The 25,812-nt window shown below is 52.6% G+C and overlaps 1 protein-coding gene across 1 annotated transcript in view; it reads left to right on the top strand.

Moving 5' to 3' along the window:
• The window catches only part of ADCY8 (adenylate cyclase 8), a 104,557-nt gene that overhangs the window by 68,088 nt on the left and 10,657 nt on the right, over positions 1 to 25,812 (top strand). The window contains exons 10-15 of the mRNA XM_032954720.2: positions 4,617 to 4,717; positions 10,610 to 10,811; positions 11,050 to 11,136; positions 11,887 to 12,080; positions 14,055 to 14,136; positions 24,308 to 24,466. Of these exons, the coding sequence (XP_032810611.2) occupies positions 4,617 to 4,717; positions 10,610 to 10,811; positions 11,050 to 11,136; positions 11,887 to 12,080; positions 14,055 to 14,136; positions 24,308 to 24,466 (825 nt within the window). The remainder of the gene's footprint in view (positions 1 to 4,616; positions 4,718 to 10,609; positions 10,812 to 11,049; positions 11,137 to 11,886; positions 12,081 to 14,054; positions 14,137 to 24,307; positions 24,467 to 25,812) is intronic.

The following is a 25,812-nucleotide window of genomic DNA, read 5'->3' as shown; positions in this document are numbered from 1 at the left end:
GGGGCGATGGGGCCGTACGCAGGGGGTAGGGTGAGGGGTTTGGACCACGCGTGGGAGGGAGGGGGGGTGAAGATTTACACGGGGGAGTGAGAAGGGGGAGGGAAAAAGTAACTGGCGCCACGGTGGCTAGGAGATGTGAACTACCTCGCCTGGGTTACAGGAGGTTGTGGGTTCGATGCCGACTCTGACCCCTGCCGTAATATTTGGAGTTTACATGTCTCTCTCTCTCTCCCCCCGTAATCGCATGAATTTTTCTCTGGGTCGTCCGGCTTTTCCCTCCACATTTAGAAAAATACGTTTCGAGCATTTGGTTGATATACATTTCCACATGATAAGCCACTTCATTGAGTTATCATTTGTGGCCAGGTTGCTTCAGAAAAAGAGCTACATAGCTCAGTGGGCCTTACCTGCTAAAATAAAAATAAATACTTCTCAGTTTCACCTAACATACTGAGGGAAGATTAAGGGCCGAGGGAAGGTCGGGGGGGGGGGGGTGGTGCTGCTGTGTTGTTCTTCTTGTTCCCCAACTGTGAAAAGAATGCCCCAGGTAGCCTACAGGGCATCGGCCCTCAGGCGAGCTGGCGGGGGGGGGGGGGGGGTGGTGGTTAGAGGAGACTGCAGGACGTTCTGCCCAGTCCCCGGGGTTTTGGAGCAGTGACAAAGCGTGCTTGGCATTGGCCCTGGCGAAAGGAATTAAATGCCCCCCCGCCACCCACTCGCAGCACCTCACCCCCTGTTGTCGAATTCCCACACCCTTCCCCCACCCTGCGTTCCTTCTTCCCCGCACCTGGACTCCTCCAGCCCGTGGCCCCGAGTGCAGTTGCACCTCCGGCGTATCCGATAGCCACGTCGATGCTTTGGAGAGATACAGAGAGAGGGTCGCCTCTGTGTGCTTCGTTGCACACTTTTTTTAGCTTCTTGATAGCAAAGCTGGGAGAGAATCGGTGATTAAAGAAACTAGAAATGTTCACTGTGAATCGTTACGTAACTATACGTGCAATACTTGCGACAGCATACCGTGCCATTCGCTCGTCCAATCGTATTCCAGTTTGTGCTCCTTGTGCCATCTCATGAAAAATAAAAAAAATATATATAAACTATTTTTATTTTACCAGAAGCGACATGGCCACATATAATAGCTCAACGAAGTGGCTTTTCATCACGTGGAAATGTATAGCAACCAAAAACAATTAATGTGGAGGTGGAAAACTGGAGGACCCGGATAAAATTCCACGAAACAGTGGGTCGCTTGCACCTTTTAACCCCCCCCCCCCCCCCCCCCATTTTAACGACTGGCGGCTCAAACTCATTGGTTCATCAGACCTGTCTGTAAGTGATGAGAAACACCCATCATCATCGTCGTCATCATTATTGTCATCATTATCGTCATCATCATTATCGTCATCATTATCGTCATCATCATCGTCATCATCATCATCGTCATCATCGTCATTATCGTCATCATCATCGTCATCATCGTCACCATCGTCACCATCGTCATCATCATCATCGTCATCATCATTATCGTCATCATCATTGTCGTCGTCACGGAATAATCGTGCCGGCCGAAAAAACAAACGAATCACACAAAGCCACGTATGAAGTAAAACAATTCAAAGCACGCGGCCGTTTGTGAATGATGCAAACAAAAAACAAAACCCCATCAGAATCTCGTGAACAAATGGGATCGCGGCTGCAGCCTCGTCGTGTCCGGACACGGCCGTTGTGAACCTAAAACGCCCTCGGATATCAGGATGTGTAGAGCCACGGTTGGCCTGTAGCGCACGACAAAATAATTACTACAACAACAATATTATCTAAAAATAACTTTGGAGAAATATAGCCGTGTTTGGGTGCTGATCGAACTTGCGCCTGGCCGTAACCTTTACTTGGTATTTGTGCTGCCAGGGAGTTTTGTACATTTTCCAAAATTGCCTCTCGGTTTCCCAGAGGAGCCGCCCTCCCTGCAGGTGTGTGTGTGGGGGGAGGGGGTGATGAAGACTGCACGGGCGCAGCGACCCAGCGGTGAGCAGGGGGCACAAAAAAATACCGACGCGGAGTTAACGCGTTCACTCTCGATGCTCGTGCAGAAGCGAGAGGGGCGAGAGGGGGGACGCAGTGCGGAACGCCACCGCCGACCTCCCGCTAACGCGCCCGTGGCAAACAGCGCAGCGTCCCCGCCCTTGTACGAGAGTGGAGGATTCGCTCGCCCGCGTGTATGTGTTTGTATTGGCGCGGTGGTGGTGTAGCGGTGAGCGCGCCGCGCTACGAACCTCGTGGACCCGAGTTCCTATTCCCGCTCACGGTCAACACCAGCGACGATTATCTCAAGCGGTCATGGGCCTCCCCTAGGTCGACTCAGCCTCAAATGAGTACCAAGTGCGATGTGTGAACATCGCCACTAGCGAGGCGAAGGCGGTCGGGCGTGGTGCTGGCCACCCACCCTCCTCGTGTGCCGTGCCTTCATAGGTGCTCGCTAACAGCACTTGCCCCAACAGTCCGTCGAGGCTGTACGGGGGATCTTTGTCTTGTCATATTGGTGGTTCATAGATGCTTCATAGATGTTTTCTGACAGAACTTGCCCAAAGAGTCTGTCAAGGCGATACGTGATATCTTTGTATTTGTTCATACTGGGGAGACAAAGGCGGCTGGGTACGATGGTGGCTATATTAGGTGCTTGCTAGCAGCACTTGCCCCAAAAGTATGTTAAGGCTATACAGGAGATCTTTGTTTTTTTATATATATGACACCCGAGTGAATATTTTATAAACTTGCTTTTGGTTTTTAGGGCTTCAGTGTTCTTGACCCAATGCGTTGAGTTACTTGACCCAATGTGCACCACTTCCAAATACAGCGGCATCGCCAGTAATTAAAACAAATCAATGCCGTTTTAAGCAACAAGAAAAAAAACTCGCGCACAAAACTCAACAGTGAATTATCCATCTGAGCGATAAGAAATTCATTTTGCACGTTATATATATATATTCCACCCCCCCCCCCCGCTACTCGATGACGTCTGGCTGCATGAAAACATAAACTGTTCCCTCTTCGTAATAAAGGTTTTTGGGTTATATCACATAAAATATAAATGTGTCGTAACCCTCCAACACCCGACACGGCCAATCAGTAAGGGATTTTTCACGTTAACAAAACGCGCCAATTAGTTTACTACTTCAGCCCACCGGTGTGTTGGAGAGTAAATCCACAACATTTACAATTTGAGTAGTACGACGTTTCGCTGGTAATTACATCCAGCATCATCATCGGGCGATTTGCCAGAATAGTCTATTCTGGCAAATCGCCCGATGATGCTGGGTGTTGTGGATTCACTCTTCAACACACCGGTGGGCTGAAGTATTAAACTATTTGGCGTTTTGTTCACGTGACAAATCCCTTACTGATTGGCCGTGTCGGGTGGTGGAAGGTCACGACACATTTAGACTTACGCGATATAACCCAAAAACCTTTATGATGAACAATACTGGTCGCGAAAGCCTCCTGCTACGTGTCAAACATTTCCGTTTCTCGCTCGAGTGGGGAAAACGAAAGCCAGCGGTAGAATTCCGCGCGGCGGGTAACGAGGATGCATCCCCCCCCCCCCCAGGTCTCGTTAATTATTCACGCGGCATCGCTGCTGGCTGTCTTCCACGATGTCTGCCCTTTACTTGACGTGGAATTACCCGCTGGCGGCAAAGTGGGATGACATCCGCGGTAGCATTGATGTTGACGACGACGATAATGATGCAATCGTTGTTTTTAGTTTAAGTGTTTGGCCACTGTAAATTTCCACGTGATAAGCCGCTTCGTTGAGCTATCACTTGTGATATCCAGCTTGCTTCTGAAAGACATCTACATAGCTCAGTGGGCCTTACCTGGTAAAGTAAATAGTTTAGTTTAGTCGTGCCACGCTTGAAAAGTGTCGCAGAGCCAAGAGCCAACACCGATGGGTGACATCTATTGGGTCGCTTTTTTAACCCATAGGCGATGGATGTCAGCGCGTTCAGCTTCATCTTTGCAGCCACTACAGACGCTACCCGTCACCATAACCGAGCACAAGTATCACTCGATTTACGCAAAGGGATGCGTTTCGTAAATTGGAATGGCTTTTCCCATTTATTTTATCCCAAAAATTGGTTACGTATTTCGGACAATCATTCCAACTCAGCTCCTCACCTTCAAATATACACCTATATCACTTTTCACAACACAAAAAGAATAATAAAGCACGTAAATAGCAAATCGATTGAATCATAAATCATTGAAACCAAAAATGAGTCACATTTTCAGGGAGCTCAACAAAACATCTGCATGTTGGAATGACTGGAAATGCGATGTTGGAGGCATCACGTAGCCGCCTGGGTGGCTTCTTGTTTGATGTCCTCAAACTTATTTCTCGAGGAAATTCGATTTCGCTCATCGAAATGTGCGTTGATGCAGGTGGACGCCTGTGTTGTAATCGAATCGCGACGGAGGATCGCGCTTAAATTTACTTAATCCTCCGGTGGGAGCTGAACCGTTCCACCTCTAGAATACTCTGCTGTACAGGGTATACAAATTGTGTATCACTCTGACTTCACCCCCCCCCCCCCCCCCCCCCGCTCTCGCCACCTGTGCAGTACTCCCAGATGCGTGATGACGTCTTCAAGTCCAACCTGGTGTGCGCCTTCGTCATCCACGTGTTCATCGTGAGCGTCAACTGCGTCATCCCGCCTCCCGCGTGAGTCTCTCCTCCGCGCTCGTCACGCCGACCCCACGGCTGCCCGATCGCAGCGGTGGCCGGATGTTATCTCCCTCGCCTGCTATGCAGGAGGTTCGTGGGTTCGACACCGACCCCTGACGCCTGTGGTATCTTTGGAGTTTGCGTGTTCTCTCTCTCTCCCCCCCCCCCCTTGGTCGCGTGGGGTTTTCTCCATGTCCTCCGGTTTTTCCCTCCACATTTTGAATCAACATGAGCTTCGAGTATTTGGCTGCTGTACATCTGCACGTGACGACTGCGTCATCCCTCCTCCGTGAGCGCCACACCGGCCCTACGGCTTTCCCCCTTACGTGGGGACGCGGCCGATGTGGCTGAAACCCAGTGTTGAGCCCAACACCTCTTGATTATCGTCAACGTTTATTATTTTCACGACGCCACTCAATGCAGTTGGTCTGAGCGGGTTGCCAGTCCAGTGTCCCTGACCGCTCAGCCGCCACCCTTGGGCTGGAAGGCATAGAACTCTCCTAATGAATTTAGAAACTTAACAACAATGTTAATTGCCTCTTTCACTTTATTATTATTATTGGAAAAAAATGACTGGGTGTGAAGAAGTATCGGGTGGAGCGCTGTCGCAGCGGCTAGCTCCTCGACCCGAGTTCGATTCCCCACCAAGGCGAACATCAGCGGGAAAGTGACATCAGAAATCGACGCTGCCCTCCTTGCTTTAACCAACCCACAACGACCAGCGTGGTGAAGTATGGTTAGTGAATAATACATCAATAAATATATCAACAATACGCGACGCAGCATGAGGAGACCTTCGTCCCGCTGCGGTGGTGGAGAATCTCTGAAATGTTTGTCATTTATTCGAAGAAGTTAAACCATATATTTGTTTAATGCTTGAAGTATTTATTGCGTGAAACCTGTGACAGATCATTGGGAAATGTGCAGCAGGAGAAACAACGAAGCCCATGCATGTGATTCCCACAAGCCTCTCCCTTCCTCACCCTCTCCTCTGGCTTCTCTGATGTTAGAGTTGTCCTGCGTTGTACGTTCAGAGAAACGAGCGCCGGCATTTCTGCCTGTTCCTCTCTCAAACTTTGACACGTGGCAGGGCGCCCATTTTTTGTTTTTGTGAAATTTGTTTGACCCCCCCCCACCCCCGCGGACATTTCTCGCCCCGCTGTCGGTAACCGCGATTGAATGGGTGGCTAAGAAGAAGATGAAGGAGAAGAAGGAGAAGAAGAGGAAGAAGAAGATGCTTCTTTACGCAAACTAAATGGCTTTAAAATAGAATAAAAACAACACGTTCAAAAATATACATTTTATGTTAAGCGAATCCGACATCAGTGTTTGTACGTTGACAAGCCTCCGCATGCTGCGGGGGTTGGGTGAAAGATCTTCTCTCAGATTCGCCGGTGTATCACTTCCATTCGGTGAACGTTCCAGGAACATCCTGGCAACCCCATCAACAGATAACGTCACTCGCCTCTCAGTCGGTCTCTTGCGATAAACCTGGAGTCACGGCTTTGGAAATGTTGAGCGCTGATGCTCGTAATCTTCGTGACGGCCTCAGTCAGCATCACGAGTTTTTGCTTGGTGCTGATATTTCTCCGACGTTAAAGGCTGCGTTTGGCTTACGCTTTCAAGATAGTTTGTGAATGACGGGTCTGGGTGGTCGTAGGTTGAATTCCTTTCACACCGTACGTAGCCAACCGTGCTAATCGGGAGGTGCAGGGAAATGACAGCTGACAACACACAACAATAGCAGTTCGAAGAATTCGTTTAGCTGCGAGGATCTTTGGGTTCCCCCGGCGTTAACCGGGTAACTCACATTTGGCGCGACGGGAACGGCGATCCACCGCCACCCGCCCGCCCGCAACGTCTTCCACCACCACCACCACCACGACGACGACGACACGCACTGCAGGCCGAACATCTGCGCCAAACCAGTTGCTTTATTATGAGGTCGCATTCATTACGCAACAAAGTGGCTTGCCACAAACGAAGCACAATACCGTGCCGATCGCGTCAAGGAGCACAAACCACCATCACGCAAACACACCGGTCATCCTCGCAGCGGCTTTTGGCTAACCATCGAACAAAGGTGGTCACTGCACCTGGGCCGCTCTTCCTTCCAACTTTAGGAAGCCACTGGAGCTATGCGATTTTAAATCTAGATCGAAAACTGATTTATTTGACGCAGCCTTTTGTGTTTAGTTTATTGTCCTTCCCCCGCACCTCCGATTAGCACGGCTGGCTACGTGCGTCGCGAAAGACGTTCAACACGCACGCACGCATGCAACCCCCAACAGCGGCTGTGGCTTCGTGCACACACGGCGTTGGTTGATGACCGTCCACTGACTGAGCTCAGCGGAGGGCTACCGAGAGATGCGCGTGACCGCCGAGTGATGCGGACGCGTCACACTCAGTGTCGCAGAGGTGCCATCGCGATGAATTGTAGTGAGCGTTTACAGAGTGTCTAAATGTGCAGAACCACGGGACGCTGTGTTCATATCGTGGAGGTAAACAAACAATAAAAGGCGTTCGGTCGTAACCAATGGGGGCGCCACGGTGGTGAGATGTTAACTCCCTCGCCTGGTGTAAAGGCGGTCGTGGGTTCGATCCCGACCCTGAGGCCTGCTGCTGTATATTTGGAGTTTGCGTGTCTCTCTCCCCGTGGTCGTGTGGATTTTTCTCCGGGTCCTCCAATTTTTTTCCCTCCTCATTTAGAATCAACATGTATTTAGAGTATTCGGCTGTTATGAATTTCAACATAAACTACTTTGTTGAACTACCATTTGTGACCAGGTCGCTTCGAAAAATAGCTATGTTGCTTGGTGGTCCTTATCTGGTAAAATAAAACATAGTTTAACACGTAGGCTTTCGCGACCAATATTATTCATAATAAAGGTTTTTGGGTTAGATCGCGTTATTTATTAATGTGTCGTAACCCTCCACCACCTGACACGGCCAATCAGCAAAAAAGTGTCACGTTGACAAAAGACAAATAGTTCACTACTTTAGCCCACCGGTGTGTTGAAGGGTGAATCCACAACATTTACAGTTTGAGTACGACGTTTCGCTGGTAATTGCATCCAGCATCATCGGGCAATTCGCCAGAATGGTAAAGCCCTCGCTTGCTCCCGGTCATAAATAGAGCAGCAGGGTGACGTCATCATTCAACTCATTTCAGGTACAGTGATTTGAGGCCGAAGGGGGGGGGGGGTATAGTTTGTCTTACTTTATAACCTTGCTCGGTTCAAGATAAGTTATCTCTCGTCTGTGACAATTTTGATCGTGCTGTTTGTCGCTGGCCGTTTGGATTTTTGGGGCTTTCGGTGCCTGTGCTCATCGACCGTGATGGAAGAAACTAGGCAGAGGAGAAGAAGAGTGGTGTTCAACCGGGGCTTGATCAGGGGCAGGGAGCCAACAGCACGGCCTGCTGGGTCGTTTGGATGGTCACTCTACACCTGGAAAGTCGACCACACAAACACATCTTCACCAAATTGGCCGAGATGCGTTGCCCTGTAACCTGGGTCTCCCTTGAAAGAGGCTCGTAGTCTCGAAATGACTCTCATCTGGGTGCAATAGAGGAAATTAACGAGTGAGCGAACGAACGGTGAAATGCACATATGAGGCTGCCGCGCCCCGAACAGGATGAATGAATAACACTATGTAACACGATTTTTTTGTTCCTGGGTACAAAGTGTTAGACTTTTAATTGATTATGCCTAAAAGTATTTTAAAATAGCTATTATTCCCCACAAACTTTGCTTTTGTGACCGGAACTTTACGTGAAGGAATGACACAAATGCACACCACGTTTTCTCATTGAAATTAGGTAAATTTCAAAATATCACTGTCCTGCTCACAAAAGCAAAGTTTGTGGGTAATAATAGCCATTTTTCTGTACTTTTGAGGCATAAGCAATTAGGAAATAACACTTACAACCCAGGTCGCGCGCGCTGTTCGGAACGGAATGGAAAAAAACGGTCTGAAATAAAGTGAACAGCGTAATCTTTGTCTTATATATAATTATCGGGAAACAGCCACACGATACGAAGAGCGGTGTATCCGATCGCCGGCGCTCTTTGCCGTCGCTCAATTGGATCGCGTGCTTCAAGGTGCCGTGGTTCGCGTCTGTGCGGCGTGCGGGCGAGCGAGTGGGTGAGTGGGCGAGTGGGTGGGTGAGCGGGTGAGCAAAAGAATCGCCGAAGTAGATTTAAAAAAAACTGCTAACCAATCTGTACGGCGATAAAAACCACGGCTGGGGTTGGTATTTGTTCGTGAGAGCCCTCGCTCGCTCGCTCGCTCATCCGAGCGAGTGACGCCCACACGACACGGAATAATGGGTGCCGCGTGCAATCAATGAGGCCGCCAATTAATATGATCTTCCCATCTTTCTCCCGATTTCAACGTCGGTCGGTCGGTCGGGCGTACGCGCTCCGCGCTAAATACACGCACGCGCGCACGCCCGTGAGAAACATTCGCCTGCACCCGCATCAATGGTTGCGCGCGTTATGCTGTGCGAGATCGCCGTCTCGTGTGTCGACCATTGCTTCAGTTCCAACAGAAAACACGCTCACACTGGCGTCCACTAAATCGCAGATAAAGGCGCAGCCCCTGAGATTTTCACACTTAAGGCCACTGCCGGCAGAAGGGCCTCCACGATTAGGTCACCCCGTGGAGTCTTCTTCTCTGCTCGGGACCAAAGGGACTCAGTGTCTTCGTCGCTCTCTCTCTCTGGGTTCTATTTGAGTCCGGGGATCGCTCTGCTCTCCGTTGGGGCTGCCTGCAGGGCGGCAATGCGTGTGTACTATGGTGACCCGTGTCCACCCTCTGTCTTGCCCTACTGGTTTCGCCGTGTGGTTTGTATCCTGTATTTTGTTCGTTATTCTCATTCCCTTATCGTACCCTCGCATTCAACGAGCTTTCAATTATTTTTAGATGGCTTTTTCTCTCCTTACTCTTTTATTTATATCCAAGTCACCATGATTACATGACAGCCATATCAACATGTTGTCCCTCGAATCTGTGACCCATAAATCTACACGTGCATTTACTCACCTTCTGAACTCGACGTTTCGTGTTAGCTGTCCTGCTATCGCTTGGACCCTCTCTATCTCTCTCTTTGGCACTGTCGAAGTGCAGCCTGCATCACGCACGCCCGCGATCACCTCCGGGTGTTCATTGTTTCCACAGTTGCCGAGCACAGGGCCTCAAAGGGCCAACATTGATTGTTAAACGGCCGGCAGACAAACAGCACGTGGTCCATGTTGTAAGATATAAGAGTTGATACATTTGTTGAATTGAGCAAAGGTTATGAAAACTTGACCAAAGTGATGATGGGGAGGGAGGGGAGGATTTCAAAGTCGAGTAGTGCGAGAGAAGAAGCGGAACGATAAACGAAAACTGTTTTTGTTTTAACCAGGTAAGGCCCACTGAGCTACTACGTAGCTCTTTTTCAGCAGCGACCTGGCCACAAATGATAGCTCAACGAAGTGGCTTATCATCATCATGTGGACATTTATAGCAGCCAACGACTCTAAACGCGTGATGTTGATTCTAAATGTGGAGGGAAATTAAACGGAGAAAAATCCACGCGACCACGGGGAGAGACACGCAAACTCCAAATACACAGCAGGCGTCAGGGCCGAGATCAAACCCACGACCTAATAGGTGCTGCTCGCTAACAGCACTTGCCCCAACATTCTGTTAAGGCTATACGGAGGATATTTGTCCTTGTTTTTATAGGGGGGGGGGGGGGGGGCAGGGAGGAAGCGGTCTTTTTTTCGTCTGCATGTTGAACGTATTTTCTCTGTAAGTACGTTGAACGTCTTTCGCACCGTACGTAGCCACCCGTGCTGATCGGAGGTGCGCGTGCCTGCGCGCGTGCGTGCGTCGCGACAGGGTGGTGCCCATGTCGGTGATCGCGTCGCTGCTCACGGCGCTGTACGCGGCGCTCCTCTGCGTGGCCATGGCCGAGGAGTACAAGTGTCTGCCCGCGGAGCTGCGCCGACTGTGCTGCCGCGTGCACGAGACGCACCTCGCTCGCAACCTCCTCGCCGGCGCCGCCATCGCCTTCAACTTCTCCGCCGCGCTCAGCAACATCGTACGTCCGCCGTCGTTGTTTGTTTTGTTGCAACAGTCGTCGTTTACGGCGCAACCGTTTCTCTTGTCGTCATCCTCTTCGTCGCCTTTGTCATCGGAATGGCCAGCAGCAGCAGCAGTAATGTCGATACGTTTTGACGTGCGCGCGTGTGCGTGGTGCGTGCGTGGTGCGTGCGTGTGTGTGGTGCGTGTGCGTTGTGCGTGTGTGTGCTCCGTGTGCGTGATGCGTGTTTTAACAGTTCTGGTGCCAAACTGCCGAAAATCAGAACACCTTTAATCGGACCGAAGTGAATTCCACCGCGCACAACATCTGCTTTTTCCCGGAGGTACGGCAAAAACGCGGAGTCACGCGGTCGGTGGGTCGGTGGGTCGGGCCTGCAGGAGGTCACGCACGGGTCGGTGGGTCGGTGGGTCGGGCCTGCAGAGTGGTCACGTGCGGGTCGGTGGGTCGAGCCTGCAGAGAGGTCACGCGGTCGGTGGGTCGGTGGGTCGGGCCTGCACAGAGGTCACGTGCGGGTCGGTGGGTCGGGCCTGCAGAGAGGTCACGCGGTCGGTGGGTCGGGCCTGCAGAGAGGTCACGCACGGGTCGGTGGGTCGGTGGGTCGGGCCTGCAGAGAGGTCACGCGTGGGTCGGTGGGTCGGGCCTGCAGAGAGGTCACGCGCGGGTCGGTGGGTCGGGCCTGCAGAGAGGTCACGCGGCGCGGGTCGGCGAGTGGCACCGGATTCGGGTGGCGTTCGAAGTGTCCTCGGAATGAACGAGTGCCGTCCGGTCGACGGTTCCCTGCCTGTAGGGCGGGGAAACTCGGTGGCGATTTTCGCCTCTCGGCCATCGTGCGATAGTTTGGCCCGATCTGGGCATCACGCAACGACTGTCGCGTCGTTGCGACAGTCGACTGTCACGTGCGACGTGACGCGCGGTTCAGATAATCATCACTGGTGTTGGCCGTGAGCGGTAATCGAAGTCGGGTTGCCGGGTTCGTAGCGCATCGCCGCTAACCCGCTACACTACAGCTCCCTACACGCACGCGCGTACTCACGCACACGCACCATGCCTTGCCGTGTTTCCGGCCGTGCAGTACTTTGTGTTCACGGGCGCCATGGCGATGGTGACCTGCGCCGTGTTCCTGCGCTTCAACTCGGTGCTGAAGCTGGCGGTGCTGCTGGGCGCGCTTGCCCTCTACGCGGCCCTCATCCAGATCAGCCACGGCGCGCTGTTCGTCGCCGCCGCCGCCGCCGCCTCGGGCCGGCCGGGCCTCGGACACGTGGACGAGTATGACGTCATGCACCTGGGGTGGGGGGGGGTGGTCAGACATTTGTGACGATGTGTGACGATGGGGGGGGGGGAGGGTTTGATGAATGTGACGACACATCCAAATGCGCAACTTTAAATAAATATAGACAACACGTTATAATTAATTAAATTAACTTTTTAATGTTTTCTCCTACAACATCAGAGTGCAGCGCCGCATTAAATACGCACTACAATGACAATAGTTTAAAGCGATTTGAAGCATGTTTTATTTGGGGGGGGGGGCGGGGGCAGAGCTTTGTGACGTCATATTTGAGGGGGGGGGTCTGACTTTTTGTGACGCCGTGTGACGAGGGGTGGGGGTCAAAAATCGTTCAAAATCGCGTGACGTCATTTATGGACTGCCCCTATGTATTCTGGGCTCGCCACACGTATGTATGCGGCAAAGTAAACAATAATTTCCCACCACCCCCCCCCCCCCAAGTAAGGGCCCACTGAGCGACATGTAGGTCTATGTCTCAGAAGCGAACTGGCCGCCACAAATGATAGCTCAAGGAAGCGGCTTCTTGTCGTCGTGTGGGAATTTATGGGAGCCACGTGCTGAGAACGCGCGTTGATGCTAAACGTGGAGTGGAAAAACCGGAGGACCCGGAGAAAAATCCACGAGACCACGGGGAGAGAGAGAGAGACACGCAAACTCCAAATATACAGCAGCAGGCGTCAGGGTCGGGGTCGAACTCACGACCTCCTGTACACCGGGCGAGGTAGTTAACATCACGCCACCATGGCGCCGTATGTACCGGGGAGTGGCCTGCGACAACCTCACTGCCTCGAGCCTCCCTCCCGATGACCCGCAGACTTTGCCTCGGTTGACGGCGCACACGCAGACACAACATCGTGATCATTGTCACCATCGCGATCGTCGTCATCGTCACCGCCAGCCACGATCAACCAGCTGTGTGCATGAAGGCTGCCACCCTTAACCCAGTGCACATGCAACGTTGGCCCAACGTTAAGCCGACGTTGGTCCAACGGGCGACTCAGCCGGCAGACGTCGAAGCAATCCTCCTCTGACGCCGATGAAGGCCGTCGCGGCACGGCACAGCATCCAACGGGGCTGCATGAGTGGCACCACGGTCGGTCGGCCATGCCTTCCCGGTACGAGGATTCAATCGCTCCATCAGCCCTGTTAGACGTCCTCTCCGATGTGATTTATCGCACGAACACAACAACAACAACAACAACCGCCATTCGCCACTAAGTGGCGGTGACGTCACCACGACGCTTGTGCCAGGCCATGTGCACCTTGAGGCCACGTGAAGTGTCGAACGCCCGCGGGCAGGAGGTCACGGGGCAGACCCAGGTGCCACGGGTCGACTGACTGAGATGACTGGCTGGTGCACCACCTGTGCCCCCTACTGTGCCAACCTGCTGTGCTTTAGCTACCCGGCGCTCCGCTCGTTGTTGTGAGCGTCGCTTTTCCACCCTCCGTTGATGTTGGAGGGCGACTGGCTCCAACTGCCCAGTAGCGTCCTTCACAAGCCTCCTCCACAGAGGCCGATCTTGACACCGCTGGTACCAGTCATCGGCAAGTCCACTCAGCTCCACGTCCTCCTGTACCACATCACTCCATCTCTTCTCTAGCCCGTGCCGCGCCCGTTTAGCCCCCTCGATCCGGCCGAACAAAAGCTGTTTCGGCATGCGATGGCTGGGCACGAACACGCACGCACGCACACACACACATGCGTGTATACGCATCGTCATCATCATCAGCCATGATCTATCCACTGCTAGTCGAAGGCCTCAAGCTATCACCATCTCTCACAGTCATGCGATGGGATGCATCAATCCATCTAGCACCCGCACGTGCGGCCCATTTCATCGCCCCATCTCCACACCGCAAGTGCGTGTGCGCGTGCTGCCTCCTCACGTGTGGATTCTCCTCCCTCCCCTGCGATCCGAACCGCGTGGTTTCGTCCCCGTTGGCCATCGCAGCACAGAGCACCCGGGCCGGAGGGAGATCTGCGTGGCGCTGATGACCATGTTCGTGGTGGCGGTCTTCTACCACGGACGGCAGGTGCGTCAATCACCCCCGGCTGCCACTGACGACCCGCACGGGCGCGTCTCTCTGTGTCCAAGTAATAATTTCAACTCGCAAACTCAAACTGTGAACGAGACTACTTTTTTTTTATTTTGCCAGGTAAGGCCCGCTCAGCTGTACAGCTCTTTTTTTCAGAAGCGACGTGGCCACAAATTGTAACTCGACGAAGTGGCTTATCGCGTGGACATTTATAGCAGCCAGTCACTCGAAACGCGCGTCGATTCTAAAAGTCGAGGGAAAAAAAACGGAATACCCGGAGAACAATCCATACGACCACGGGGAGAACATGCAAACTCGAAATATACAGGCGTCTGGGTCGGGATCGAACCCATGAACTCCTTTATACCAGGCGAGGTAGTGAACATCTCGCCACCGCGGCTCCCCTTAAAGCTGCACCGCCACGCACTGCACATTATTCGCTCGCCCACGTAGAGAGCGTGAGGCGTGAGAGGCGTGAGCCGGAGCCACAGACACGCAGAAAGGTGGCCTTTGCATGTACGTTGCACCTCTTTTGCACCAACAGTTGTCCAAGCTCTGCTATCCTCCGTGTATTAAGGTGTTATCGGCCAATTAATGCGCGTCTGCATGCGGGAGCAAACGGGAGCACGTGAAAGAAAGAAAAAAATCCGCGTGTGCGAGGGGGAAACACTCTATCCCATTGAGAAGGAACAGGTGGAGTCAACATTTTTGCTGCACTTCCTTTTATCCCGGCGAGGAGGGAGTCGGAGCATTCGTGCGATCCAACTGCGCTCACCGCCAGTGCCGGATTACCGGTATGCATAGCCACCACCGCCCGGCTCAATCAGCTCAAGCCTCCCGTAAATCACGTGGCTTCTGTGTGGCCACCCCCACTCTGAGCCCCGCCCCTCTCCCCGCCACGCCCCCTGTGAGAACAGACGCTGCTCCTTCGTGCAGTTCCCTTCTGCCTCGTTCCCCTCCTTCTCTCACCCTCTCTTTCCTCCGCTTTCATTATCATCACCCTCCATCATCACCACCCTCTCATCATCATCACCACCCTCTTATCATCATCACCAAACTCGCATCATCATCATCATCATCATTATCCTCTCATCATCATCATCCTCTCATCATCATCACCCTCTCATCATCATCACCCTCTCATCATCATTAGCCTCTCATTATCATCACCCTCTCATCATCATTAGCCTCTCATCATCATTATGACCCTCATCATCATCACCCTCTCATCATCATAAATCTCGCATCATCATCACCCTCTCATCATTATCACCCTCATCATCATCACCCACTCTTTCCTGACATATTGGCCCGTCATTCCTCCTCCCCTTCCTGCCCTGACGCTCCTTCTTTCATTCCCTGTTCCCTTTGAGTTTCCCCCGTGCAGTATCCACGGTCTACCACGGGTATGTAGTCGTATACATAGACAAAGATCCCCCCTATAGCCTTTTACAGACACTTGAGGCAAGTGTTGTTAGCGGGCACCTGTGAAGGGGAACAAGGCACACGAGGGAGTGACGTGGCCAGCACCTCGCCCGGCCGCCTTTGTCTCCCCATCGGTGCTGTTTACACAACGCACCAAGTACTCGCTTGAGGCTGAGTCCACCTAGGGGAGCCCCAAAAAAGGTTCAGATGACATTTACTAAAGTGAGACTCGGAACTCAGGTCGCCAGGTTCAACGGGCAGTGCGCAAATCACTGCGCCGGTGACATAGACACGCATGCACACACGCACACGTTGCCACAAGGCGGCTGTGTCGTCACCATGGAGCCCATGCCAGGCTAGGTACATTTTGGAGACAATTTTAGGTGTCCAAGGTTCATTGGGAGGAGGTTCCCGTAACAGACCCTGGGCGTTATCGGCTGACCAACCGATCTGACTGACATATGCACACACACACACATTGCACCAGCACCTGCCTGTGCAAAGACACATGCAAACATTGGGACAGGTGTTCGCAGTGAGCACCTGTTAAAAGTTGACCCAACCCAGAAGGCAAACACCGGGAATGAACAATTTTGACCGTGCCAATCCCATGCGTTCCTGAAAACTGGCCCCGTTCAGCAAAAAAACAATGCCCCCCATGAATAATGTAGCGAGAAAGTTTGGGCAAGATGCAAGACTTACCGCTGAGCTAGATGTACCGCTATGCATGACGTACCGCTGTGCATGACGTACCGCTGTGCATGACGTACTGCTGAGCATGACGTACCGCTGTGCAAGAGCGAGACGTACCGCTAAGCATGACGTACCGCTGAGCATGATGTACCGCTGTGCATGACGTACCGCTGAGCATGACGTACCGCTAAGCATGACGTACCGCTGTGCATGACGTACCACTGAGCAAGACGTACCGCTGTGCAAGACGTACCGCTGTGCATGACGTACCGCTGTGCATGACGTACCGCTGTGCATGACGTACCACTGAGCAAGACGTACCGCTGTGCAAGACGTACCGCTGTGCAAGACGTACCGCTGTGCAAGAGCGAGACGTACCGCTGAGCATGACGTACCGCTGAGCATGATGTACCGCTGTGCATGACGTACCGCTGAGCATGACGTAACGCTAAGCATGACGTACCGCTGAGCATGACGTACCGCTGTGCATGACGTACCGCTGCGGGGCACATTCCGCTTTAAAATGGCACGCATTGTATGTTATAACGGGGCGCGTTCCGTGTTATAACGAGGCGCGTTCCGCTTTAAAATGGCACGCGTTGTGCGAAAAGTGTTCTCAAATGGAAGAGCCGCATTGCAGTGAAAACGCGTTGCAGTGTAAACGCCACGCATTAAGCAAGGACTTGCCACACATTGCACCGAACGTATTGTGTTAAATACTCTCAAGTTCTGGGCCGTGCAGTGACTTCACCAGCAGTAGCAGCAAGAAGGAGAGACTGGCGGTGAGACGAAGGCAGCAAGGCATATTGCTGGCCACCTACCCCATGTGTGCCGTGCCAGCTCACGAACAGCAATTGCCCCGACAGACTTTTAAAGGCTTTACGGGGGAGCTTTGTCTGGCTGTGTGTGTAGTGGGGAGCGATAGTGTAGCGGTTAGCGCGCTGCGCTATGAACCTGGCGACCCGGGTTCGATTCCCGCTCACGGCCAACACCAGTGACGATTATCTGAACCGGTCCCAGGCCTCCCCTAGGTCGACTCAGCCTCAAATGAGTACCTGGTGCGGTGTGTAAACATTGCCACTAGGGAGACAAAGGCGGTCGGGCGTGGTGCTGGCCACCCACCCCCTCGTGTACCGTTCCGGCCTTCATAGGTGCTCGCTAACAGCACTTGCCCCTACAGTCTGTTAAGGCTATATGGGGGATCTTTGTTTTTTGCCTGTGTGTGCGCGTGTACGTTGGATCTCGCCGCAGTGCCCCGCGGCAGCCGAAAAAAAAAACCACTATCCAGGCTCAGCCTTGCTGTGATGTGATGAGAAAAAAGCGCATTCGTACGTGCATCGGTGACCTGTACCCAGAAGCAATAGCAAAAATGCGTCTGTATTTGACCAAAATTCACTTTGCTACGGTTGCGTGAGAAAGGTAGCCCAGAGTAGCCGTGGATTTTGTTTGTACAAGTAGTCCCGCGCGTGTCTGGGCCAAACCGTGCAATTACAGGTCACGCCGTCGTGTCATCAGCGCTGTGTTTGTTTTTCTGTACCAGTGGCTCTGTCCGCACACTCACACCTGCACAGAGCGAGTGTCAGTTTTGTCATCCCAGCTGCAATCGCATCGCAGCTGGGACGGGTCTTGGGTTCGATCCCAACCGTGACGTCTGTATGTTTGGAGTTTGCGTGTCTCTCTCTCTCTCACTCTCTCCGTGGTCGTGTGGGATTTTCTGCGGGTAGTCCGGTTTTCCCCTCCACGTATAGAAACATCCTTTTAGATTATCTGGCTTCCTATAAATTTCCACGTGATAAGCCACTTTGTTGATCTTTCATTTGTGGCCAGGTCTCGTCTGAAAAAGAGCTATATATCTCATTGGTCCTTACTTGGCAAAAAAAAAAAATCGGGTTCTCAATAAATACATTTAAGACAAATAACAGGAACACTCCATAGCAACCTTTGTCAGATTTGTTTCCGATCCGGCTCGCTTTGTGGTCGAGTTTGTTCATCTGCAACACAGCGGCGGTAAGGGAAGGAGAAGACGAAAGGGTTTGAGATTTAATGAAGCCGTGACGCTGGCTAAAGAAAGAGAACGGTGGTGGGAATTCATTCTGCTCCATCGTCGCTAGCGGACGGAACAGAGGAAGCGTCAGCTGTGTGGGGTTTTTCGCGGTGTGTGTTGTGGTATCGCTCTCCCGCGTGGTTTCGCATTGTGGCGCGGCGTTATCCGGAAGCTTCTCCCACGAGCTGAGATCGAAACGTCGGACATCGCGTCAAACTGCAGCACGCGGTACAACCCACAAACACGTCTGAAGACGTCTGACAATGTTGACAATGATGACGATGATGTTGACGGAATACACATTTCTTTCCGATGCCACTCTTAGGTAGTAGTTGCGCGTCAAATAATTTGCGACAGTTTGTCTCTGCTCGAGCAGCTCACTGCTGCATGCACCGTGCACGTGAATGTGCATGCGTGCTCTGGTTGCATGTGTAGTGAGCGGCTTGCGGGACACGTCGAGTAGAAGGCCTTTCTAATTTATTAAGAGCACACTGGGCGATGTATTGCGTAACGCAGCTACACACAGGCGATCCTAACACTCACAGTCCCATCGCCGGCATTCAACCACGTAGCTGTCCGACTAGCGTAGCGACAGCGGCGGAGAGGGCCTTGCAGCAGATCAGCCGCGTGGTCAGAGAACGAAGAAATGATGACGAGCGGCGACGCAGCCAGGACCCAGGACTACAAACAGCACCGAACTTCTGGTTCGGTCCTCCTTATATCCGCCCCGGCACGGCCAAGTTCCACCTCTGGCCACGCCCCCTTCAAGAACCCTCGAGCCGGTTCCCGAAGCTTCTCGACTGACTCTGCCTTTCATCTTTACCCCAGACACGCCTCCCTTATAATAAGGTATTACGTAATGCAGCCATGACCGCAATACCACTCCAGGCCGACAGGTGTCACCCTGTCAGTACACATGCTTAGGATAATGAATAGTGAGCCACAGCGACGTAGTTAGCGTGCTTGGCTATGAACCCTGCGACCCGAGTTCAATTCCCGCTCACAACGACGCACCAGTGACGATTATTATTTGAACCGCTCCTCAGTCTCCCTTAGGTCAACTCAGCCTCAAATGACTACCTGGCGCGTCGTGTACACGTCGCCACTGGGGAGACAAAGGTGGCCGGGCGTGGTGCTGGCCACCGACCTCCCCTTGTGTGCCATGCCGGCCTTCATAGGTGCTCGTTAACAGGTTACCCCAACATTCTGGTAAGGCTACATGGGGGGGGGGGGGGGTGGGGAATCTTTGTCTTTGTGTGCATTGTGTGTGCGCGTGGCGGAAGAGAGGGAGAGGCCTGTCCCCGCTGAGTGGCAGGGCGCGCACGCCCCAGGGTGATGTCGCAGGGACAGATGACGCAACGCGGAGTGCGGGGTGTAGTGGTATTAACATGGACGTGTGAGTGGGAGGAAACGTGCTGCTGAGTAATAAATAACGTTACGGCACAAAGCAAGACGATGTGACGCCGCAGCGGGCAAGCGAGAGTGGTGTTGGCGTCGGGTGACGCGTGTTGCATCGAAGGCCTACACGTGGCGGGGGAGATGCACTTAGCCGCGTGCATGTACTGTAGCGCGCGTTCCGGTTGCGTGCGCGTGAGTGCGCGCGTGAACGCGTTGAGCAGTGGGCGTGCTGCGCTACGAACCCGGCGAGTTCGATTCGCGGCCAACACACCGGTGACCATTACCTGGACCGCTTCTGGACCTCCCCTAGGTCGACTCGGTCTCAAATGAGTACTTAGTGCGCTGCGTAAATCTTCGCCACTGGGGAGACAAAGGCGGCCAGACGCGGTGCTGGTGACCCACCCCCTCGTGTGCCGTGCCGGCCTTCATAGGTGCTACTCGCGAACAGCACTTGCTCCAAGACTCTCTTACGGCTTTGGTGCCTTCTACGTATTGATGGGATTGTTTTATCTAAATTGATTATGATGCAATTGCAGTGCAATTGGAAGAGAGGTATATATATAGAGCGGCGAAGTGGGTGGCGATCACACCCAACAAGTTATATTCACGCTCGGCACTGTGAACCCGGCGACCTGCGTTCGATTAACAGCCACGGCTGACGTCGAGTGACATCCGAAGCCGCTCGTCCCCTCGAAACTACTTCACCGGCCGGCACCGACCAGCGTGGTGAAGTATGGTCAAACAGACGACCCCTACGTGGCCGACACTGCGTGGGCAGGCGTTCATCAAAGGGATTGTAAAATTAGTATTGCCGATTATTGTTATTACAGCATGTAAACGTTACAGAAATAGTTGGGTACATTTTTTATATATAGGGTGGCCCAAAAGTCAGGACACAGGGTTATTATATTTATTTTAACAAGTCAAATAGGGTGAATTATTTAATTTTAACAAATGTTCAAACTAATTTCCATTACCATTGATGCATTCTTGAATTATCTTTAGAAATTAATTTCGGCCTTTTTCTAAGATTTGAGGTATGTGATCTTTGAACATTCATCAATTACGTTCCATCTCAACTCAGTCAACATCTATTTCCATTTTTAAATGTCATGAAAGTGAAAAAGAGGAAAGACATTAATAATGATAATGGATCAAATATTAACTTCAAGAATAAACAGAAAACAATTATGCCAGTGTTTAAATAAATATAATATTCTTCTTTCGTGTATGGCTGATGTCAATGCAGTGCAACAGCTAGAATTTCACATTCAGGTGGTGGAGCCAGAAAAATATAATAACCACGTGTGTCCTGACTTTTGGGCCACCGTGTACAGAGAGAAAGAAGAGGCGATCATTCATAGACAGAGGAAATCAGGAAGATCGTGAACGTGGACTTGAATAGGAGAAGGGAGTCCACAGCCTGGACTGCTGTGGGAAGGGAGTTCCAGACAATGCTCACGTTAAATCGCACGCCCGTACGATGAGCTTGCTGGAATGTTAACGTTCTCTGGTATTTCCTACTGCGTTATGCTCAGTGGCCCAATTGAATAAAATATCGTCAGTGAAAAGTGCCCCTTCGTTTAACAATTCATTTAGATGGGAAATTTAGGGCATTTCCTCTAAAGTCCTTGAATGCAACTGGCCACAAATGTCTTTGTAGCGCCATTGTAATGCACCTCAATCTACGCACGTACACAGCTATGCATAGCGTCCATGCGTGTCTGTGTGTCTGTGTGCCGAGTGGCGAGCGGTAGTGTAGCGGTTATCGTTACGCTGCGCTACGAACCCGGCGTCCCGAGTTCGATTCCCGCTCAGGGCCAACAGCAGTGACAATTATCTGAACCGGTCATTGGCTTCCCGTAGGTCAGCCTCAAATGAGTACCTGGTGCGGTGTGCAAACATCGCCGCTGGGGAGACAAAGGCGGCCGGGTGTGGTGCTGGCCACCCACCCCCTCGTGTGTCGTGCCGGCCTTTATAGGTGCTACTCGCTAACAGCACTTGCCCCAATTACTGTTCAAGGCTATACGGGGATCTCTGTATTTGTCTGTGCCGAGCCGGCCCTCATAGGCACTAGTCCTTTAAAGATTGAATTGGCCAGCTCCACTCTGCTTCTGAACAAACAATTGAGTGGACAACACATCTAAATTTACATATTTAATCTGACTCTCATCAATCAACACGAAAGAAGAGAAATCGCTAACGTCACTTTCCCCAAAAGTCTGTTAAGGCTACACGGTGGATCTTTGTCTTTTGTGAGTCAGTGTGTGCGTGCGTGTGCGCGTGAGTGTGGTTCGGTTACACGTTGCTTTTTTGCCTCTTGTTTTTTTCTTTCTAAGCCACGGATGAGAAATTCAAGGAATTTCTAACAAAAGCGAGGAAATGTTGGCTTAGCCGCAAGGTCAAGCGAAGGTTTTTTTATGTTTTGGATCGCCGGGTTTGCGGTTCAGTGGGTTTCTAGTGCGCGCGTCTTCTCGCTGTCATTGTGTCTACGGGGGCACGTGTGCTCGCACGTACGCACACTCGCTGCACACGTGTGTTCAATAGGCGCGCACACGCACGCTTCGTCCAAAGTTGTTTAATCCCACGCTGCATCATCTGTGCGGTAGAATGATACCCACGCGTATCCGTTCGCGTGCGCGAGTACGTGCATGGGGACCCGGCTACTAACCGAGTTCGATCCCCGCTCACGGCCAACACCAGTGACGATTATCTGAACCGGTCCCGGGCCTCCCCTAGGTCGACTCAGCCTCAAATGAGTACCTAGTGCAGTGTGCAATAACCTCGCCAATCAGGAGACAAAGGCGGTCGGGCAGTGGTGCTGGCCACCCACCCACCCCCTCGCGTGCTGTGACGGCCTTCATCGGTGTTCGCTAACAGGTTACCCCAACATTATGTTGAGGCTATACAGGGTGTCTTTGCCTTCGTGCGTGCGTGCAAATGTAAACAATATTTGTAATAGGCGCTCGCTAGCAGCACTTAGTCTGTTAAGGCTGTACGGGAGATTTTTGTCTTTGGGCGCACGTGCAAATGTGTACAGTATTTGTAATATCGCCATCATTGTTTTGGTGGTAGTGGTGGTAACATTTGTGCAGAGTTTCTGTATAGCTCTTCTTCAAGAGGCTCCTGCAAAGTTTTCGCTGGAGGGGGTTGGTCGATGTATTTGTAATATTGCCATCATTGTTTTGGTGGTAGTGGTGGTAACATTTGTGCAGAGTTTCTGTGTAGCTCTTCTTCAGGAGGCTCCTGCGAAGTTTCCGCCGGAGGGGGTTGGTCGATGATTGCCGCGTCGAGTCCGGCGGCGTGAATTTTTCGGTGCAATTTTTTGTTCAGATTTGGCCAATGACACCAAACGCGCACAATGGGCCACTCCTGCGAGTTACGTCGCGGGATCTTGCACAGCGGCGTATTACTATTCTTTGGGTTCGTATTCTTTGGGTCTTTCGGTAAAGTCACGTAGATAGGTTCAAAGAAAAAAATAACAAACAAAAAACTACGACGTTTCGATCGCAACACAAGCGATCGAAACGTCGTAGGTTTTTTTTGTTATTTTTTTTCATTTATTTTTTACCTTTCTACGTGACTTTACCGAAAGACCCGAAGAATATGAATTCCTGCAGTCGCAAAAGCTTTAAGTCACGATTTATATATATATACTTTTAAGGTTAATACTTGCACCCAAGTATTAACCATGAACACGCTACCGACCCTAGATATTTCTTGTTGGGAAACGGTTTTTTTTTATCTCTCGCTTATTTATTTTGTTCTGCACTGTTGTATTGTACTTTTGTCTATGTGCTCCGTGCATGTCCCCCCACCCGCCCCCGCAGAAGAGTCGCGCGCCACATCGGGCTTCTGCGGGCATTTGCGTAGTTGGCGCGTTTTGTTCGTGAGGAAAAGAACCGGCGGCATGCGCTGTTGTCTTCCCCCGCGGGAGAAGCTGACGCAAGCTTACAAGCCAGTCCGTTAAGGGAGCATTTGTCCTTTTTCTTGGGTGGGGGGGGAGGGGGGTGGGGGAGATTTGACTGCGCGAGGAAAACGTGCGAATGCACGCACGGAATCGCGGACGCGTCGTGCGTGTGCGGCGCTCACTCGCACGATCGCTCGTTCTCGCGCCACGCGGCGTGGCTGGTCGCCGCTGCGGTACGAGGTGTCACTGAAACATCGCTTGCAAATGAATGCTGACTCTTTCTTTTTATTTTCAAGTATTTTGCTGCCAGTCTTGCCCAACAACTGACAGATCTGGTCACTGGCATCGGTGAGCTGTGCGGTGGATCTCGGTGGGCGAGTCTCATTTGGTGAGCTGTGCGTTTGGGTGGTGGTGGTGGGGTGGCAGCATCGGCGTTGTGGTAACGGTGGCAGTGTCGGGGTTGTGGCAGTGTCGGGGTTGTGGCGGTGATGTCGAGGTGGTGGTGGCGGTGATGTCGAGGTGGTGGCGGGCGATCATGTCGAAGTGGTGGTGGTGATTTCGAGGTGGCGGCGATGATGTCAAGGTGGTGACGGTGATGTCGAGGTGGTGGCACTGGCGATCGCGCGTCTGTCACGGTGGCAGGCAGTGAAGGCTCCACGTGTTTGTGCTGTGCGTCGCCTTCCCCCCCCCCCACGCAGCTGGAGTACACGGCGCGCCTCGACTTCCTGTGGCGGCTGCAGGCGCGCCAGGAGGTTGACGACATGCGGGAGCTGCGCGAGCACAACGAGAACCTCCTGCGCAACATCCTGCCCAACCACGTGGCGCAGTACTTCCTGGAGAAGGACCGCGACAACGACGTGAGTGACCCTCGCGGCTCGTCAACCCCCGTGGCCTTCGAATGCCGCCCGAGGGGGGGGGGGGGGCGGGGGGAGGTTTCCTCGACCCCCGCCATCGAACGCCGTCACGTCACGCCGGCGTCAACGGCGTCGTAGCTTCCAGGAGGGCGCGGCACGCTAAGATGCGCGGTCTCGTCTCGAGCTGTCCGCGTATCCTGTCACCTCGCGAATCTCGACCTCATGTCGACAGCTTTCTCTCTCTCTCTCTCGCGTCGTTATCTGCTTTCATCTCGGTGATATGCATCTCGTTATATGGAGCAATATCTCTCGCCGCTGGGCCACTCCCAAGAGCCATCGTGGACCGCACCACCAAGCCCGAGGACCGTCACGTGAATGTATGTATGTGTGTATGTTGGACTTCATTCGCGCCGTACATAGCGGACCGTGCTCATCGGAGGCGCGAGGGAAGGTCAAAAAAACTCAACACAAAAATAAATGCGTTTTCAAACGAGATTTAAAAAGTGCATAGCTCCAGTGGCTTCCGAATCACGGAATGGAAGAGCGTTCCGGACGGCCGCAGAACGCGCAGCTGAAAGCCCGTGTTCTGCGGGGACCGTCTTCGTTCGATGGCTAACCAAAGGCCGCCGCCGCCGCCGCTGCTGCTGCGAGGATGACCCGAGTTGTTGCGATGGTTTATGCTTCTTGCGGTTCATTTGTGGCAAGCACTTCGTGTTGCTGCCCGCTTCACACAACCCCCTTTCTCCATCGCTCGCTCGCACGTCCACAGCTTGCAATTGCCATTGAAGGATAGGAGGTAAGGGTGCAGCCCTGCAAGTGTTCTTTGCTCATGATACTGCTGCGGGAAGGGCGTCCTCCACGAGAGAGAGAGAGAACTCTATAGGGCTGGAAGGACCGATAGATGGACATACAAAGACACGGATCTGAAAGGTAGACACACACACGCCATGGTTTACCCTCCTTGACGAGATCCGCGAGGGTGTCGCCTTTCATTTGTGGCGAGCGCTTGGGAAGCCGTTGCTGGGGGGGGAGGAGGTGGTGGTGGTGGTGGTGGCTATCTCAGGCAGCCGTCTGTCCCCAACAAAGCAGCCTCACGCGCTCACGGAGCCGACCGGAGAACGGGGCCACCGGCCCTCCTCTGCTTCCCTCCAACAGCCGAGCTGACGGCGGGGTGACGAGGACGCGACCGTCGCACAGAGCGGTGCGCGGCGATGCTTCGTTCTCGGTGGAGCGGCCCTCGCGCCGCGGCGTCTCGGAGCGCTTGGCGAACGATGAAAGCCGCGGCGGTGATTGAAAATCAAAACATTCTCAGAAATGGGTTAAAAATAGGTTAAAAGACGTGCGGTTGG

Source organism: Petromyzon marinus, chromosome 15 (assembly GCF_048934315.1).
Source record: "Petromyzon marinus isolate PM22_M1 ecotype Great Lakes invasive population chromosome 15, UKy_Petmar_22M1.pri1.0, whole genome shotgun sequence".
NCBI classification, from domain to species: domain Eukaryota; kingdom Metazoa; phylum Chordata; class Hyperoartia; order Petromyzontiformes; family Petromyzontidae; genus Petromyzon; species Petromyzon marinus.
This window is presented reverse-complemented; position numbering and strand designations above follow the sequence as displayed.